The following is a 20,069-nucleotide window of genomic DNA, read 5'->3' as shown; positions in this document are numbered from 1 at the left end:
AGAAAAAACTAAAGACTGGCGTGATGCCTGTACTTGCAAGTGGAGGTGTTATTTTCTTTGCTGTTCTCCAAACATCAAACCTCCTAAAAGAGTTAAGGCACTCACCTGGGTACCAAGAGCTGAGCCACTATTGCTCAGGTGGAGCAGATCTGTGAATTTGAAGGGGCATTGCTTCCCTTTACTGCCTTCTCAGTCAAGCTGGGGAAGCAGTTTTGCCTGTACTTCCTTGCAAGAAGAGTTTTTTCCTTTAGGAAATAGATGTATTCTTCCCTCTTGTATTGCTTTGGGGATGAGATGCCTCAACATTTCATTAGTATATCAGTTTCCACAGGCAAATTCTGCTAATAATTTGCAGACCAAACAAAAGGGGCTCTTCAAAGTCTTTCTTTTGATGGGGTTTAGAATAAGTTTGCAATTAGCTCTCAGCCCATGAATGAATTTCTGTACTGCCTCTTCTTACCTGCAATTCAATTCTTTAATCTTTTCCTTAGAGTGTTCTCATTTTATTCTTAATTTCCATGAGTAACTGTGGCACGTCTGGTATTTGCAGATTCCTCTTGCCTTCCAAACAACCACTCTTTGGCTCATTTTCCCCTTATCCTTTGCAGATACTCATGCCCAGGTCATCCTGCTTCAAAACCTGAAAAAGGCCAATTACAACATCCCAATCTCAGTGACAGATTCTGGAAAACCACCTCTGACTAACAACACAGAACTGAAATTACAAGTGTGTTCCTGCAAGAAATCCAAAATGGACTGCAGTGCAACTGATGCCCTTCATATCAGCATGACCCTTATCCTTCTTTCACTCTTCAGTTTATTTTGTAAGTCTTTTCCTGAACTGTAAGTAATGAAGTATTATTTAGCTGCTCATTTGTACGCTGCATAAGCAAACCTACCAAGGGAGAAGTTGAATTCATACATTGATATCATAATGCAGTAAATTTTGGTGGTTTTTTTCCTGAGGAAGTAGCTATAAGGCAGAGGGAGGGGAGGGGGTTTCATAGTCAAAAAATAGCAACAAATGCCTGGTTGTCAAATTAAAAAAGAGAAGCAATAATTTTAAGCAGAATCAAAGGGAATTAGAGCTAGCATATGATAAACTAAGAAGCACCAGCTGTAGTAGCAGATTTGTGAGACACTTTCTTTCATCTCTCCCCACTTGAATTCAATTCAAGAACAGAAACAGGAGATTAAAGGTGTACTTCTAACAATAGCTGTTCAGGGTCACCATGAAAATGAGTACTGTCTGCTTCAATCTATTCCTCTGTATAAAGTGCGCAAGCAACTGGAACATGAGGAACTTATTCAAGATTCTGGGCTTAGAGCCATCCAGAATTGATAATGAAATTGCAAGTTGGGGTTGGAGGGCAGAGAGAACTGATGTGTAAAGGAAGCTTCTGAGAAAGCTTTCTAAAAGAGACAAGATCCCTAATTTGAATTGGAAGGAGGTGGTTTGTGGTTTTTTTGGTTTTGTTTGTTGTTTTGTTTTTTTAAATAATCCCAAAACGACTGAACAGTAGGAATTCAAAGCCATGGGATCCCAGCATCTAAGTTAGATATGTCCCTGGCTTGTCCTGTGGCGGCTTCCAGCAAAAGTTTTGATGCAGTGTTATTTTTTATTTCTTGTCTGCTAAAAAGGAATAGCAGTATCCTACAACTATGAGAGTAAATCTGTTATTCAAGGATTATTATCATACTTCTATGTTAGTAAAATACATTGTCTGGTGAATTAATACCTGAGTCATGGTGAAAGGCCTTATATTCTTGATGAGATAAAATCTACCATGAGGCAGAGATAGAGGTCAAGGCAGAGATAGTTTACACATCTGAGGCGTGTTGTATGCTTGATTACACATCTTGTCAGGTTTTGTCTTATAATATATTACTTTTATCCCAAAAGGGTAGCATGAAGGTCATTGTAAGAGAATTAGAACTAGCTAATGTTTGTGATGCTCTTTGAAGATGAAAAGGACTATATAAATGCTAAGTGCGAATTCAAGTTCTTTGTTCCAATCAGTGACACCTGAAGTATCTCCACTGGCTTTGGCTCAGTTATTCTGGGTGCAGTCTGCTGGAACCAAATACAGACTTCAGCTGTTAGAAGTAATTTGTTAAAAATATTTGACAGTACGTGACACTGTTACATCAGTGATATAAATATGCAGCCCATTGATTCAAATATATTCTTGTTACTACTTCATAAATGTTGCTGGTGCTATACTAGGCATGACTTTCACCACAGCAATTACTTTCATATCTGACATGATTTGCACTTGAACTTTATTTACATTAATGCATCTGCTCAGAATACAATGAGGTAGAGAAAAGCTTTTTGCTTTTGAAAGTATTCGCATTGCTTTCTTCTATCCCCCAAAGAAGTCTGACCATTTTCCTTATGTTGAATTTTAAAAAGCAGTTTTAGGGACTGGAAAGCTCTTCTTGCATTGCTCCTCTTGATTAACAGATCTTGTCCAGCTGGACTGTGGGCAGCATATAGGCCTCTGGCACCTGAATGGTGCTCTGAATGACAGGGATTCCCTCTCTTACTGTAAAAGAATAAATAGCACTGAAGAGTCTTTACACTGTGAACAATACAGACATGCCTGGAGCCTTTCTGATACCTTACATTCATTCAGAGTACTGTAATAAGTATAGAGGGAGCTGTAATTTTAAACAAAGAGTGGAGTAAGATTACGCACATACTCTGCCAGCAGGATGATGTTCGTTTCTGTTATCTGAGTAATAAAACCAAAACAAAGAGAAATAGTAGGTGTGTTGAAAGGAAGGGGAAGGAAAGATCTCCCTCTTGGGACAGAGGCTGTTTTATACATGGTTGTTGTGAGTGACAGTGTGAATTCCACAATAGACTTCAGCATGGGGAGACCTAATCCTCAACACAGGACCACGGTTTTTGTTAAAATTTTCTGCTTATTCAGTTGTGGGGTTTGGGTTCAGCCAGTGACACAAAGTGAGGCTGGTTATTCCATGTCTGGTACAGTCACCTTATCATGCTTATGCAAAGCCAGCACACATAACAATTTTCATAACCATTTTCCTCAGGTGTAAATGGCTACATGGAGACGTAAAAGAATGAGGCCAGGAGCCAGTTAAAATAATGTCGTTCTGTATTTGAACTTCTCTAGAATGTGCTGGTATCATTGCATTCCCAATTCATTTTCACACATAGGGTTTTTTTATAACTGCGATTAGTTCCATTGCAATGTTTTCTATAGTCCAAATATTTATCAGAGTAATCAAAGATTACGATGCCATAAAAACAAAGAGAACTTTAGTGCTTATTGAACAGATGAAACATCCCATTTCTAGTGGCAAGTTATGGGTTTAATTTTTGCAAAAGCCCTTACGTGGCTCACTTTGCTCCCAATGTTTATGTTTTATGAGGCTCTTGTTCCTAGGAGGTAAATCCTTCAGTCAAATGAACTTTGTTATTCATGCCAAAGTATTTCTTTTTGTATTTGACATCTGCTGTGAGGATAGATAGCCTTATGAAAGAGCTGTTCATGGTAAAAATGCCCTGCATGAATCTCCTCCCCATACAAAACATCTTGGTATTATCATTTAAATGATGCAATTATTATCTATACTTAGAATATGTGCCTTTTTCATAAATCATGAAGGAAGTCATATGTGGTAGATTTCTGAAGTATCTGAGCATAGAACTGAAGAGCCTGATTAAAACTGTAATGCATGCAAAAAGGAGCAGTTTTGCTTACTCTGTAGCAGCCCTACTGTGTTCAGTATATTGAGGGATAATGGGATACAGACTGCAGTTACCCAGAAGCCCTTGGAAAGGTAGATATACTTGGAAGAAGAAATATTTAGGAGTTCTTGTTAGTCAGAAATAGAAAATACAGGATGCCAAAGTATGTGGACAGATTGCTGGTTTTCCACAACAAGAGAGTAACGTCTTTCATGGGATTAAAAGATGGTGAATACAGAGTTGATTGAAAAAAAGGTGCATCTTTTGTATTTAACCTAACTTGTTACCACTGGGAATCACTGAAGTCAAGCTGGGAAGATGTATAGTGAACAAGTAGAGGACTTTCTGAAGTTCTAATAGTTCATGCTAATAAATATTGGAGAGAATATTAAGGCTGTCATTATTGCAGACATGATGTTTAAGACGAGACCTAGTGTAGTGGGATCTTGTCCTCTGTTAGCTTTTCCCAGCCACTACTGGAGGAAAGATAGAACCAAAATGTACTAAATTTTGCTCAACCTGAATTACTAAATTCTAAAAGAACGGATCAAAAAAAATAGATCTGGCTTCCTAGTCAGGAAGAAAGACTGCAGAAATTAGTTACTTGAGGAAGACAAAAAGTGGGAGAAATTGTGTTATGCAGCTGTCTGGTGCTGGGTCTGAGGTTGTCCGTGTTGTCCTTTACTGCTCTGTCATCTCAGTCACCTCATGTTTTCAACTGACGCAGGTAAAATAGCTCCTTTTCAGAATGAATGTAACCAAAGTGATGTGCTCAATAAGACTAGATTTATAAACAAGTTCCCTCTGGAAGGCTCCTGATCATTTTTAGTAAGAGAGTATCTACAACATTCCATAAGGATGTGGGAAGAGAGAGATAGGGGGAAATGTGCCCCTTATTGCAAATTAGTCACTGGTATTTCATTTGGGTATTGGTTGAACCAGACCTAAAAAGGAGAACAGCGGACCTTGAAAGTTTTTATTTATCATCAATTTCACAACAAGTTGTCATTAATATGTTTAGAAAACCTTTAACAGCAATCTCTTCTCAAGATATATAGGGGTTGGTAAAGCTGTTCTTTTTGCCCACTGGCAATGACATGGCAGAGTAATTTTCCATATGGAACTTGGTCAGAACAAGCCAAATCAAAGGCATGCATCAAAGAACTGTTAGGCCTTAAGTTACATACAGGTGACTGAGAAAAAAAAAAAAAAAAGTAAGTGAAAGACTAAGAGAAAACCAGATTTGTGTATATTGTTGTAATGAAGTTGGCAATGAAAACTGCCCCAGGCCCTATGGGAGACTGCGAAATAACTTCTCTAGCTGGCAGAACTATACTTTATAGCAATTACAAATTGTTTATAACATTATTTAAAAGAATATTTGCATTTTCAGGACTTTTGATTTGACAATAATTATTTCACTTAATGGCATATTCATAGAGTGATAATTGCATTTAATGTTTCCTTTTATATTCTACCAGCATAAAAGATCAATTTAGATTCAAATGTGTTGAATCAAGGGAAAAAGAAGAACTAAAAGCACAACAGCCATGTCCTGAAGAAGCAGAATTCAGAGCAATTCTATTAGTAACTCAGTCACACTAGCAATAATATTTTCCTTAAATTTTCTTGTTAGGAAGACTAGACTTCAAACACTTCATGTTGAAAATAAAATATTTTTGATATCTTAGTTGACTGTCATCCATTGATAAGAAACTTCTTTTTGTTAACATGGCCAGCAGACTACAAAGTTCTAAGTTGATTTGCGCTTAAAGTATTCCATTATTATGAACAGCATGTAAGGTGAGAGACTGGGGGGGAAATACTGCTATGAAGAAATTAAATAAGCTCGAGGTCTCTACATTGAAATTAATTTGTTAAACTGAGGGTGAAAGGCCTCAGGTGTGTTGAAAAACAGAGGCTTGCACAGATGTCTGTACTGTGATTGCAAAGAAGCCTTAGTGACACCCTTGAATTTAACTTATTAATTTCCACCAACTTTTCCTGGTTTAATGCCTGCTATCCCACACCATAATTTTTTTTCTGATTTGAGGAATGCAGCTACAGGGTAAATAGAAATAATGTCTTTTTTTTTTTTCTTTTTTCTTTTTTGTCCCTTGAAAATTACGTATTTGGTATTAAACTATCACAAAAATTCAAATTATAGTAAACTGGTGGATTTGAATTTACCTGAACATAGACAGCTGGAGTTAAAACTGCAGTGTTATCTTTCACCCAGTTCATTTTTCAAAGCAGGAGAAGCATCTGTATCTCTTGTACATCCTATGTTATTTGTGCAGGAATATCAAACATCTGAAGACTGAAGCAACACATTCTTGAATGGCACAAGACTAAGACAAATCATAGCAGGTTTCACATGGAAAAGACCTTTAAGGTCATTGCTCTTTCCATTACAAGTGCAGATTTGTTACCTGCAGATTCACAGTTTTCAGCCTTTATTGTGAGTTACTTGGCTTAGTTTTAGAAAATCAGGTAGCGTATTTTTTTCATGGCGCAGCTAGTAGGATTTTTGTTTTTCCCAAGAAAAGAGTTCATCCCTATTCCATATATTCCAAAAAGGACCATTCCCAACAGGTGAAATTGCTAAAAAAAAATACTTTTTTTTTTTACCTTTTAGGTTATCTGATCATATTTTAATCTTCTATAGAAATTTTCTTCCTTTCAGAGCGTGGCATTTAATTAAAAAAAATATCAGTTTAATTAGAAAGACTAGGACAGTTTGCAAGATAAATTTTCCCATATCTGAGAAGTAAAACATCCCTATATTGGCTAGAATTTCAAAAACTACCAAGATAGGGAGTGTTTTGCTGTGGAAAGGAGGTAGGGGGTAGGTTGGGGGTGGGGTGGGTGTTGCACTATTCTAATTTATATTCTTGCATTAAAGTGCATATCATGTGGGTACCTAAAGTAGCAGCTAAGTGATGCTAAGCAAGTAATTTGAAATTACTGACGTTTAGTGAGTTCCAGTGATGTAAATCTCACTTCCTAAAACAAATAATATCAGCAGCAACATCCACTATTACTCTAATACTTATTATATTTGTTACAGATGCTTTTCTCCATATAAACATTATTCATGTTACCGCTAAATTATCAGTGAATATAGATGCTTTCTCAAACGTATGTATGAGAACAATACCATTGTTACATGTCATCTTAAAGATTTTGGTCCATTAGACTTTAGTAAGGAAAGGATGGTTTGGGGGGTTAAAGGACTGCATTCAAATTAAGATGGTTTCAATTTGAATCTCTCTTTTAAACAGACCTCTATGCCCAGTCTTCTAATTTCTCTACGGGTCTACTCAGTCCTGCAATTTGTTGTGCAGTTGGCTTTGGGAGCCCACCTAAAGTTAATGGGGCTTGAAATGGCACAGAAGTCCATATGTATGTACATAATTGGAGACACGATGTTTATATACCTAGTCATATAGACATGACAAATAGAAATACTCTCAAATTGTACATCAGCATATTTAAAATGTACTTAATGACATTACATTTTATTGAGTCAATTAGCTGGGAAATGGCATTTTATGCACATTTTAAACCATCCAAACATGTTCCAGAAGTATAGACATGAAAAAATACGACAGTTTAGAAGATGCGTGTTTGGAATGCAAAAGAGAAAAGCATTACTAGCAAATACAGCTCCTTCCCTAAGAGCTGTAATATTGTTCCTGATGGTCATTCTGTAGACATGAAATGAACATTTAAAGAGATTGGCTTGATAGACCATTCAGTGTTGTGAATTCAAATGAACATTTTATGTTTTCATTTTCTCAACAGTTCTCAACAGTAACTGTTGATATATAATATATTGTATTTCTTTTCTGAACAACCTCTTAAAGTCACATAAATATATAACTTCAGATAGTTATCATCTGAATTTGTTCTGTAGTGGACTATGGCTGAAAACGAGAACTGAATAAATGACCAGTTCAAATATGTTTTCTGTCATTAATGGCTACTATACACCACGGGATTTTTGTTTCTTTTAGCTGTCTCTGTTATAGAGTGGGAAAACATCCAACAACATCCAAATGCCTCAAAATGTGGACAGCTTGTTATTCAGCTTTAAATGTGATATGTGATATTAAAAACTAATAGGCATAGACTAAAATGTGTGCAAAGGTTAGATGATGTTGCTTTTGTTTCTCCACTGGACAGCTGATACTTACTAAGTCCTTTGGAAGGCCATTGATGTTTGGAGTATTTCAGGCTACATCCTAAAGCCTTACTTTAGCCATACACTTAATTTACATGTCATTCTTAGCACTTATGTAAGCTGTCATGCTTATGAGTTCTTCTTGAAATATTCTGAAATAGGTTGAAATCAAGACAGCCAAACCTGGAAATTTTCTAATTTGATTTTTCCTTTTCCATAGCTTCTAAGCATAAGAATATAAATGAGAGAAAAGTATTATTTACTAAGGGGGTTTTTTTTTCAGATGATTCTTTTAGTATTTCAGGCTGGGGTTAATGTATACCTACAGATCTGAATGCGTCTGGACTACTTATGTTCACATTCTACTTATTAAAACCTGATAGTAAACTAAGCTGTACTGCTGTGGAAGATGAGAACTGACTGCTTAAGCAGTTACACATTGCTGTAGAAGGCTGGCTAGCCATTACATTTGATGCATTTCATTTTCAGCATAAAGATGAAAAATTAGGAGACTTGTTCAATGCTATTATTTCAAAACTGTACTTATTCATTTCACTTGCTGAAATTTATCAGATTAAAGCACGAGGAAATATACTTCCAGACTGCAGGCAGTCAGTTCTGCAATTGTTATGTTTTGAAAGAACTGGAAAAGAAAGGAAGCATTTATTTCCTGTTGGTCAAATGAAGGCAACATTGCTTTAGCAAAGTATCTAGATAAAATACATATCAATTAAAAAAATAGTAATCTAGGACATTTTAGTTGCTTTTCACTAGAAATTACCATCACTACCAGTACGGTGCTTCATATTCCTAGTGGACAGGAATTTTATTACACAATGCTTTATGTAATAAATGTAGCAGTGCCCTGGATTGAGTTGTACATGTTTCTAAACTTTTAAGCAAACATAGCTAATCCTTTAGTTGATCTGAGGAACTTTCCTTTCAGCTGGTGTTTCTTGTATGCACATACATTTCGCACTTCATAAGAACAGCCCGTGACATAGTGAGTATATATGACAAGGAAGAGGTGAAGCAGAAACAAGGATTCAACAGGGAGCAGGGCCCTTGCCAGAAGGGTAAGAGTGCTTTGGCATAAATCAGCACTGTTTAAGATCTGCCAGTAAAGTCTTACAATAAATAAATTTGCATTGAGACACACACACAGATACCTTTTGAAAATTACTTCAGCCTGAGCAACTTAGTCCCATGTGCAAGCTGATTGCTTTGGATTGGCATGTTTCTCTACTGTCTTGCCAGTTTTGGCCGACTGCATAGCACGCACCATCATTTCAGCTCCTGAAGTTAAATATTGACATTGATACATGAGAGCCTACTGAAGCTTTGAGCAGAATTATGAGACACTCATTTCACAAACACAGTACTAGTGCATACTGTGTTTTTCCTATCATTAAGAACTTTGAAATAATTTACTCACATTAATGAGAAACAAATTATATACAATGCTTTAAGCTGAAAATTTTCAGGATAAACTCTTTTACTTCTCTCTTCCTTATAAACTTTTCCACAAGGCATTACTGTTCAGTGAAATGGCTAATTTGCTGCAGTCACAAGCATACCTACTGCTCTTCCTGACACTAAAACTAAATATCTTAATTGCAGGAATAAGGGCACATGGTATCTGTATGGGGTAGCTGTTTCAACCTCAAATTCATCGAGATTTGGGGTGAAAAAGATTCCCTTCTTTTTCTGAGAAGACAATACCAGGATAGTCAGAAACCCTCTAAAATTGGTGAGGATCACATTAGAGGCTTCAGTGAGAGCGATTTCTGCAGAAAGAAGTTATATATAGCTACGCTAGCTTTATGCTGCTCGTGCATTCCCCAGATACCTTGAGGGAAAGGTTTGGGGTGACCATGTCAGAACAAGGATGCACACACCGCCTCTGTGGCTTTCACGCCTGCAGCCGTATGCAGAAAATTACTTGTTGTAGGTAGACAGAAGTCACGTTTAAAACAACACATGGTGTGTAATAGTTCTTGAGTGCCGAGACCAGCTATGGAGACAGTGTTGTTCTTAACAGCCAATACAAAGAAAATAAAATAATTACTAGGCATAATGATCATTAGTGTTCGGCTCTAAACCTGCCAGGCACAGGCTTACCAGGGCATTAAGTGCCTAAAAGAGAGTGTGGATCAGCAGATGTGCTCCCTGTACACATTATTTGCACATTTTATGCTCACAGTATTCCTTAAATACTAATATCTTTTATGTGCTGTTACCAGCTGCAAACTTTAAAACATGTGTGATATAAAATACATAAAAATGTGTCCAAAAAAAACCCCAAAAAAATCAACACAGACCCCTTGTAGTCAGTAGATAATACCAGAAGTCAGTAGTCCGTAGCTGAGCTATTTAGAGGTGGGACTCAAGAAGTAGACCCTAATAATCTGGCAGTATGTATTTCTGGAACTTTCATTTGGTCCTTCATTATGGGGAAAATAAACAAGAAAAAAAGCTAACAAGAATACTACAATTCCTATACAGAAAACAATAATGAACATTGGAAATCCAGCTGGAAAAAGAGAGATTTTCAATATGGACCAGATGCTTATCAGATCCCAAAAAAAATTCTAATAGCGCAGTTCTGTTGATTTCAGCAGATCTGCTAACATTCATCGTGGAGTTTTCTGCACAATACTTTACTTGTTCTTGACTTCTGTAGATTTTGTATTAAGGGAGTTAGTTACTGGCCAGAATGTTTGTCAAGTAACGCTTTATATGACTATATTTGAATATTTTTGAAAGTAAATGTGTAACTGATAAACTTTGTTATTAACCACAGAAGTTAGATTAACTTAACTTCTCTGTTAGACATGAACAATTTTGTATCAACCTTGTGTGCAATAGAAAGAACAAAGACAGATTTGAAATCAAGTGCTCTTACTGGAAGTACCGAAGATTATTATCTACTGAAATGTTACAGCCCAAAATTCTGAATGTTGAATCTGATTTTAAAAGCCAAAACCTACTCCTTTAGTCATCCACCTTTATAAAAGGGTCAAGTCAGCATTAATGAGCAGAGGGATATAATGCTATCCTAAGGTAATTCTTTTAACACAACCAGTTAAGGCTGGCAAAAGGGCTGAGCTGAATTCATAGCAGTCTTGGCACCCTTTGCCAATGCTAAGATTTTTGTAGAGGTGTCAGCAAAAGCAGATGTTAAGGAGACAGCATTTTATAGCTGCTTGCAGGGAGCTCCTCCTATTACATGAGAAAGCCTGTGGAAAAGCCCAAACAGGTTTCATTGAAAACGTGTCAATGAAAGCTGATATCACGGGCTATGAATGAGAGGAAAAACAGGTCGTGTAGGGATAACTTGAGAGGGAAGAGGCCTTGAAGGAGTCACAGTAACAGAGGTTTTGTCAAAGTTATGGACTAGGAAAATGCTCCGTACAGCAAAAGATTGACAGGGTAGGAACACACGGTACCTTGAATTTGTCAAGAGCTTGAAAAGGTGTTGTAAAACTGCTAACTGAGGAGAGCCTGGGTAGGAGATTTAGCTGTTTGAATGGCTAGAAAAAGCACTTTTGGACAATATGTGAAAAAGAATCCTCTAGATTAAGACATAACCTAAATATACAGACCTAGAAAGGAGATTCCGTGACAAAAACCTTCTCCAGTTTGGGTCTGGTTTTAGATTTGAGTGAGAGGCAGGATGATAGTGTTGTCCTGAGCAATAAAAGGAAGAACTAGAAAGGAGTGCTTTAGGGGAAAGGTTTAAGAGCTCAGTTTACCTGTGCAGAGCTGCCAGCTAAACATTGAAAAGGTATCAGAGCTAGAGGTCGACATTTTAGTCTAAATGGGAAAGCAGGTAAAGAGAGTAAGATCTCTGGTCTGTCAGCACTGAAGAGATTGTTGGATGTGTATGAATGGTGTCACAGAGAAGGGGAAGAAATTAAAGCGGGGGTGAAAAAGGTTTCCCCAGAAACCTGGGATGGAGGGAATGGTACAGAAGGACATGCTGGAAAAGCGATTAGAGAAATCATAGTAAAATGGCAGGAGGGGATAGTCACAGGAGCCAAGCAAACATCAGATTTCCAGGCATGTGATTAAATGGCTAGAAGGCAGCTGATAGGTCAGAAAAGATCCAGTTGATAAGCAATTTCAGTAGAAAGAAAGCAGAGAGGGACTATAGAGCTTTTAGATGAAAGGGAGAAGGAATGGGGTAGTGCTTGAAGAGGCAGATGGGGCAACAAGGAGAATCAAAAGCATGCTTATATTGAGAGAGAGAAGCTAGCCTTCAAAAACTAGCATAGGAAAAAGCATATTCCTAATTAAACCTGAACTCACTAGTTTTAATATTTGTTTACTCAGAAAAGGCAAGATAAGGTAGTAGCATTCATTATATCTGTCAATATGATGTGAAATACACAAGCTTTTCTTCAGGTCTGCCCATAAATCAACATATATTGCCCTTTATTTACAAGCTGTTGGTGAAGCAGTCACTATCTGCTTGAATTTGTGTGGTATTTATAAACTTTGTGCTGACAGATTCCTCTGATGAAGTTTCAGCCTATGGATAGTACAGAAATTCAGTGCTACAGTTGCTGTGCATTCATCATATACAAGTGCCTGTCCTTAGCATGAAGACCTTCAGGGATCTCCTAAATATCAAGAGGAGTTTTGCCAACACAAAAGCTAGTGTTACTTCCTTTGAGTCAGGATTGAACAATGCCCTTTAAGGATACTAAGCTTCACTGTGATCTGGAAGTGCTATTTTTGAGGTGGTCTGGGAGATCAGAGTCCTCAACTCTTGCTTTTCACTATCCTGGGAGATCAAGTTGTTAATGAGAATTTAGTCCTAGCTGGAATCCCTAAACCAAATATATCCAGACTTTGGCAGTCATGATCACAAATTCCTTATATGTAAGTCTGGCTCCTTATGTTTGTGGCCGGACCTTTTCTTTAAACAGCATGCTAAAAATCCACATTTTATCTTATTTGGAAATCTCAGTGATACTTTTCATTTCAATGAGCCCCTTCCATCAGTTCCTTTATGGATTCTTAGGCTTGCTTGATTTGCTTTACTTACCTTCCTTTAACAGAGCGAGGTGATGCTGCAGGGGAAAGGACAGGCTGTTGCACGCTATCCAGGTGACTGCCTTGCCGCATAGCCCATCTGGACAGGCCTCTACCTGGAAAAAATTAATATTGAAATCAATTCAAAATAGTACCAAGATAATAACAAGAAGGAAACAGACACAGTAAAATAGCCTTATCAAGAATTATATTAAACTTGATTTACCCAAAAAGAAAAGCAGATAATTAAAAATGAATTAAAACCACAAGCAAGCATCTAATAATGACCATTATGTTACTGTTTATGCTGCATGTGTCTGTGTGGAACATCCTTTTGGTTCAGTTGGGACCAGCGGCCTTGGCTGTGTCCCCCAGCCTACTCACTGGTGGGGTGAGAAGCAGAAAAGGCCTCGATGCAGTGTCAGCACTGCTCAGCAATAACTAAAACACTGGTGTGGTATCAGCACCGGTTTGGTCACAAATCCAATACATAGCACGCACCATATGAGCTACTATAAAGAAAATTAACTCCATCCCAGCCAAAACCAGTACAACCAGTAAACCAACACTGTAAAGCCAGAAGCTGTATTTAAGAGGAGCCAGATCAAATTTAGCTAGTGTTTTTATAATACAGTAACAATAATTTTGCTATCATTATTCTTACTATTCTTATGTGGGTTTACTGTGAAGACAAATATTAGCAATTTACTAGTGTCCAAGGGAACCTGGAGGAATATGACCCATTAGCTATAAGTAATGTTATATTTGCTCTTAATCTCTGGTTTTCTGAATTTCTTTATTACCTCTGCATTATCAGAATGCCCATCTAAAATAGGTAAAACCATTCAAGTTGTGCCACCTCCACATTATTTAAAAAAAACAAATGTTAGGCAGTCCACATAAGATTTGTATTTCTGTAGCAACATTAGGATGATATGCCAGCTCCTTTATTCCCTGGTATATTCACAAACCATAAGGCATTATAAATGTGTTATTATAAAAAAGATATTGTTTGTTTGCTCTTTGCTTGTCAACGGTGTGTGCATGCAAGGAAGTGACTCACTGGCATTTTGCTTGCACTCTTGCACTAAGCATAAGTGATCAAGGTGTCAAATGGGGAAGATCGCGTCCTGGCTCAAGATTTATGCTCACACCTCCGCACTACATCTTCCTGAATTACGCTACAAAGGTCTCTGAATGCCTCAGGTGACATTCTGGGGTTTCCTCTTGGATATTTCTATCTTCACTAATAATTGCTTCTGAACCTGGTTAATTTATATTTAATTACTGACAAACGCGCATGCACTCGATCAGTAATTTAATTGGGGAAAACCCCAAAAAAGTTAAAAAATACTGTGATCTGCATAGTAGTAATCACCCACATTTCCCATCATTTAGGTCTGTAAGAACTCCTGACATTTGAAGCTGTCCTACCGAGTTGCCATGGCAACGAGAAAAAAGAAAACGTCAGATCTGAAGATTGCAGTTTACAGTAACTGTTCTTCACTACTAGGCCTCAGTTGCTCCAGATTCAGTTTAATTTGCAACCTCACTTAATCTGACTCTACATTGGTGTTTGACAGCCTCTACCCTCACCTCCGTTTGTTAATGGGTTCCTCTTGCAAGACGCAAAGTTTATGCGAATTTTCTCTGAATGTTGAAAGACCATGACTTCTAAACCGGACCCTGGGGGAGCAGAAAACAGATTGACTCCATTTTTTTCTATCTGTTGACTTGTTGCTATTCAACTGTTCAGAAAATATTTTGTCTGTGGGTTAGTATTTGTATATGTATGAGTGTATGTATATATATATATTTATATAGAGAGAAGAGTTATACGACAGGTTTAGCTTTTATAAAATATTCATCTGAGCGTGCAAAGGGCAAAGCAGAATAATACAGCCACAGATGAATGGTAACTATTCTACCACCGCTAAACCTACTGTATTTGCTGTTTATAGCGTGGCCAGAAGGAGAGAGCCTGTTGCAATCGTACCACTACAACAGCCACCTTGGTGACACAAATAAAGCAGGCTTGGCTCTGCAGTGTCACTTCTTGTACCTCAGGTTCAGCAAACAAGAAAGGCAAGCCCCCTGGCTTCTTTCTGATCTGAACTGCATTCCCTGTGCCCCAAACGGAACCATCTGATCCCGCAGGAGCAGTGCCTGGAGGTTCAGTGATGCTCTGATTTGTGAGAAAGCAGGCAGCAGCCAGCTGCGAGCGGCGCTGCGTGGCTCACCGCTGCCAGCAATGGGAGCGCTGGGCCTGACGGTAACGGGGCTAAAGTCAGCGCCTTTTATGTTCCTGCAGATAATTATGTGCTGGGGCAGTTTACAAAATTTTAAGTATTTCATCCGCTCTGCAGACACCGTTACATAGGCAGATGTCTGTATGGGAGAAACTGATTGGGAACAGCAAAAGCAAAGTATTTCTCAGCAGCACGGGTCTCTCTCTCAGCCTCTATGCAGCTGTCAGTACATCCGTAAGTGCAAGGAGGAAAACAGATGCCCAGTTCTATAAATATATCTACACACACACATATATATAGTTTTGAATATATATATACATACATACACATGTACACGCAGTTTCCAGTTACAAGTAACAAGAGCATTTCTTTCTGTGTGTAAACTTACCACACTTGTTTGCAGACATGGGGAAAAAAGGGTGTTCGTTATATATGAATATGAAATCCTTTTTTATTCTGTGAGCATGTAAGGTTAAAAAAAAAAAAACAAACCTTCTAACTGTATCAAGATGATCATCTTGTTAATAAATTGTAAATGATCCATCAAAGCTCACACCAAATTTTTATAAAATTAACACAACAGGTATACTAGTGACAGACTGTGGCTTTTATTAGAGCTTGCCAGTAACTAGGGTAAGGTAAGTATCTTAGAATATTTTAATAAACTTGCTTATTTAAAGTTTAAACAAGAAAGCTTCCTTATGCAATAGAACTTTGCAGCTGCATTCTTTAGTTAGCATTTTTACAGTACTTATGAGTCATACTGTATGTTGTCTTTACTACAGTGAGATTATGAGCATATCTTCCACACCACGTATATGTTTCAATAGTAAAGATTTTTGGAAGCATTAAAAAGTCCAAACATACATTTGGTTTTCCATAATGCTACACTAGATATTAAATGTGTGTTGGTGGTTAAAAATTGCTGTACAATAGCTTTTCTCTGACTTCCTGTATTGTTCCAAATATGAAACAGGCCTTTTTTTTTTTTCTTTCTTTTTTTTTTTTTAATCAAAAGGAGTAACAACAACAGTGACAGAGGAAAAATTAGTTTGTGTTGTGAACTTTCCTAACATTGTAAATTTCTTAGTAAGATACAAGCTGCCTTCAGACAGGAACCTATTTTTGTCTTCCAGCATCACTCCTGCAGTCCTGAACAAGTAAAATTCCCACCAACCTTATTTCTCTTGCAGCACGCTCTAGGTGTTCCCTTACCAAAGTGGTACTTGGAGGTTAGTGCGAATTCCGGTTGGGCGAGGGCTTCAGGAGTGGGCTGCTAGGCAGCTACAGGCATTTCAGCAGGAAAGCGCCTGATCTCAAACATTAATGTGGGCATGCTTCTGGTTCTCTTTCTGTGCCCATGCCTTGTAATAATCATATGATGCTGCTTTATCATCAACAGTCATGTCTTTTAAAATATATATATATAATTTTCAGGCAAATTTTTCAAAAGGAAAACAATCAACAAATGCACGCCACCACTGGATTTTCAACATGTATATTTAATGAATGCATCCAAATGCACCCAAAGATAAGCTGCACCCTATGCTTTCATCTATAAAACCTCTATCTTAAATAAAAGAAGTTATAACATCCTCCCCTACAAATACTCTTTTTCTACTTGCTTTCATCCCTTCTCTATCTAGCAAAACCCACTTCTGGAAAGACACTCATTGACATTAGTGTCATTTCTATCAAGTACCAGATAAAGCTACCCTTTTCTTGTTTAAACCAAGGTTGACATAGCATTTGGTGGATCATTCCAAGGGCATCCACAATGAGGAACAAAGAAAAATCTCTTCTGTCTGGAGCTGCACTAACAATGGGAAGACTTTTTCTACCACTTTGTGCCCTATGACAAGAAATCTTTCTTGTTGGATAATACTGCAGCATTTTGACATGAGAGGTCAGTATCATGGCTAAATTCTGAATCAAGATGCCTCAGAGCCTTCATTCACCATTGTTACTTTATTTCTACACCTAGATTAAAGCCTCCCAGCTTATACTGCGTATCCCTAGGCTTCAAACGGAGCTAATCACTGGACTACCTAAGCATGCAAAGAGAAGACAAAGCTACCATGTTAATGTTTCTCTCTCTGTACCCGAGAACACAAAAGAGGTTGTGGCACTTTCTGTAGCATTATACAAGTGAGGAACCATATTAGAATCTGAGTTTTCCTACCTGAGTAAGATTGTTGGCTCTATCTGGCTCAAAAAATGATGCCCGTTTCCTGGAACAAAGGAGCAACAATAATTTATTAGTTTTTCTACAATATCATGAAAAAGTAGAGAGTTTACAAAATTGGTTGTCATTTTTTTTAATAGTTAATTATGTTTAACGTTTGTTCAGCCAAGCTTGCTGTTTTTATAACACAGAACTTATTTCTACCTAGCTATTTTGGTCACTGCCACACTTATTTTAATCTGTTTGTAGACATGTAATACTGTCTAGAGTCAGAAAGGCAGTGAATTTGTTGGTTTTCATTTTGTAACATGCACAAAACTTCCTGTGCAAAAATCATTTCACTTGAAAAGAGTATCTGCTGTTTAAAACACAAATTGTGTATAACAATCAATAAGAGGAGTTTATCAGCAAGACAAAGGTCACATTTGTGTTGTACTTGCTAATTGAACCATTTCTGTACACCTCATATGTATGCTTTTGCAACACACCTATGTGCATTTATTAATGTACATTTTGTTCAGTAACTGTAGGTCTGAAAATTAAAGCAAAGGGAAATGAGCTGAATATCCTACTGGGTTTAGAGGATGATTAGGTAAGAGTGGAACACTGGCTAATACACTTTCTGAGCCCTGTTCTTATCATGTTTACACGTGTAAATCAAAGAAAACTCCATTACTAGAATTGTTCAAGATTCAGTTAATCATAGTTAAATGAATTTTTTCATCTAAACTTCCCCTTCCCATATTGCTTTTACGGGTCTGCTGTGAACAGTAAAGCAGCAGTATTTGTCAAAGGACTGTTGAGTGCTTATGTATTATCAAGTGTCTCTCTTTTGTGACATACAGAGAAACCTACAGCTTAGATGCCCCCACAGATGACGTGCTTCCTTCACTGACCACTTTAATGTGTCTCTAAGGCACCCGGCATAATTTGGTTTAATGTTTATTTTAAATGGCTGGGGCCTGTGGTCAAATAAGTCATCCTGGTCTCTTGCACAGTCATTTAAGTTAGGGATCACTATATTACAAGCCTTATTTGTTAAATTCTGGACTTAAAATCAGTTTGTAGGGCTCTAGCTTAAATGTTTTATCACTACAAAAAGACAGACATATGTTATATTAACAACTTTTCCATCATTGGTCCTTCCCTTGCAAAGACCTCCTGTCTGAAGTACTGAGAAAGCTGCCAGTTTTCTTCTCGATTGCAAATAATACACTCAGCCACTTGAAACATAGCAGAATTTTCTACATAAATTATTTTACACCACTGTTTGCCTAAAGGCTAAATTTCTTTCTGCATGGGTCTAATAATGTCTTATTTAATTAAAAAAAAAACAAACCACGAGTTAAAAGTGTCACATCAGCCTGAGAACACCAAGTCTAAGGCAAAGCTCCAATCCCATCTTCCCCTTATTGCATCTCTAGAAACTTTGTTGCCTGAGATACAGTACGATGCTAACAAAAAGATAAATAGCTAAAATAGCAATTTATTTCAATTAACTCTGTGATCTACAAACTTTAGAACTAACATACAAAGTGCATTAGTAATTATCATTAGAACTATTTTATTTAAAGCAGATATAGCTATTTTACTATTTAAAACGCATAACCTATTGACTACACTGTTCTTTTGCCTCACATCAAGATATGCTAGTTGATCTATGTTTGTCCAAATGAAATGGATACACCTATACACTCTCAGTGGAAAGTTACTAGCTGCACAATTGCTATGTGTGTGTATATATGTAGATATATAGAGATATACACATACACATATAAATATATGTATAATATATATGCAGATGGAGGGAGACTAATACAACATGGGAACTTGGAATAAGCAGTTTCATTCCATGAATTATGGATGAAATACATGAGTTAAGGGACAGCACGGGTTACCTATGCCAAAGCAGCTTGATTTAAAGGAGAAAAAAAAAAAAAATATAAAAAAACCCACACACTAAAACCCAGGCTTATCCCAGCTCCTGTGTTGTATGTATGCTACCTTTAGCTGTTCCCTCTTAACACAATTATATCATTTGAAGATATGCATAATCGTTTACTGACTCATTTTTAGTTGCCTAGGTATCAGCAGGTCACCAATAGTGGAAAGAGAAGGGTTTATAGCCAGAATTCTGCATTACTGTGCTTTCAGTGGGACAGCTATTTGGGAGAGTTTTATCCATCCTTTGAACATTACACCTCTGCATCGGCAAATGGAAGTACTCAATGACTTGGGGTTAAAATGAACGTAGTCTAAAGACAGGCTGTGTGTCACAGCGTGTGTACGCATGCACACACACCCTGCCTGGGACTGCAGAATAAGAGCATGTCTGGTGAACTGTGATGGTGAATTCAGAACAAACTGTTGCTACTGCCATTTCAGACAGTACCCTCCTGTAAAATCATATTTGCCCCATAACAAACTCTGTCTCTTGAAGTTACCACCAAGATTATTTTTTATGGTTTTCTTTCTTTTGTTAAAGTTCAAGCAAGGTGGATTTTTTTTTTTTTTTTAAGCACACTTAATTCAGCTACTTTTCCAGTTAATTGTTTCTTTGGGCCCTAGTTGCTGAATTGCTTGCTGTTTCTGAGGTGTAAATAAACATTTCGATTTATGACGTGGTTGCAAAAAACTTGTAATTTATTTGTGAAATGCTCAAATAAAGGATGTATGGGCTTTTAC

The 20,069-nt window shown here is 37.3% G+C and overlaps 1 protein-coding gene and 1 long non-coding RNA gene across 10 annotated transcripts in view; one reads left to right on the top strand and one right to left on the bottom strand.

Annotated features, from left to right (window-relative positions):
* The window catches only part of CDH13 (cadherin 13), a 509,494-nt gene extending 489,426 nt beyond the window's left edge, over nucleotides 1-20,068 (top strand). Inside the window, exons 13-14 of one of the 2 annotated variants that reach the window (XM_056360499.1) lie at nucleotides 609-824; nucleotides 14,349-20,068. In XM_056360499.1, the coding sequence (XP_056216474.1) occupies nucleotides 609-824; nucleotides 14,349-14,356 (224 nt within the window). In that variant the 3' untranslated portion in view covers nucleotides 14,357-20,068. Of the gene's footprint in view, nucleotides 1-608; nucleotides 848-14,348 lie in introns of those variants that run through there. The other variant, XM_056360498.1, reaches the window with a different exon arrangement.
* The window catches only part of LOC130159174 (uncharacterized), a 39,827-nt gene that overhangs the window by 7,427 nt on the left and 12,331 nt on the right, over nucleotides 1-20,069 (bottom strand). For 7 of the 8 annotated variants that reach the window (XR_008825641.1, XR_008825645.1, XR_008825644.1 and 4 more), the window contains 4 exons: nucleotides 17,382-17,430; nucleotides 14,547-14,636; nucleotides 12,964-13,066; nucleotides 461-640 (listed from right to left, as the gene is read on the bottom strand). This is a non-coding gene — a long non-coding RNA (uncharacterized LOC130159174). The remainder of the gene's footprint in view (nucleotides 1-460; nucleotides 641-12,963; nucleotides 13,067-14,546; nucleotides 14,637-17,381; nucleotides 17,431-20,069) is intronic. The other variant, XR_008825646.1, reaches the window with a different exon arrangement.

The sequence above is a fragment of the Falco biarmicus genome, chromosome 15 (assembly GCF_023638135.1).
Source record: "Falco biarmicus isolate bFalBia1 chromosome 15, bFalBia1.pri, whole genome shotgun sequence".
Taxonomy (NCBI): domain Eukaryota; kingdom Metazoa; phylum Chordata; class Aves; order Falconiformes; family Falconidae; genus Falco; species Falco biarmicus.
Note: the sequence above shows the minus strand (reverse complement) of the source record. Positions and strands in the feature narration are given on the sequence as shown.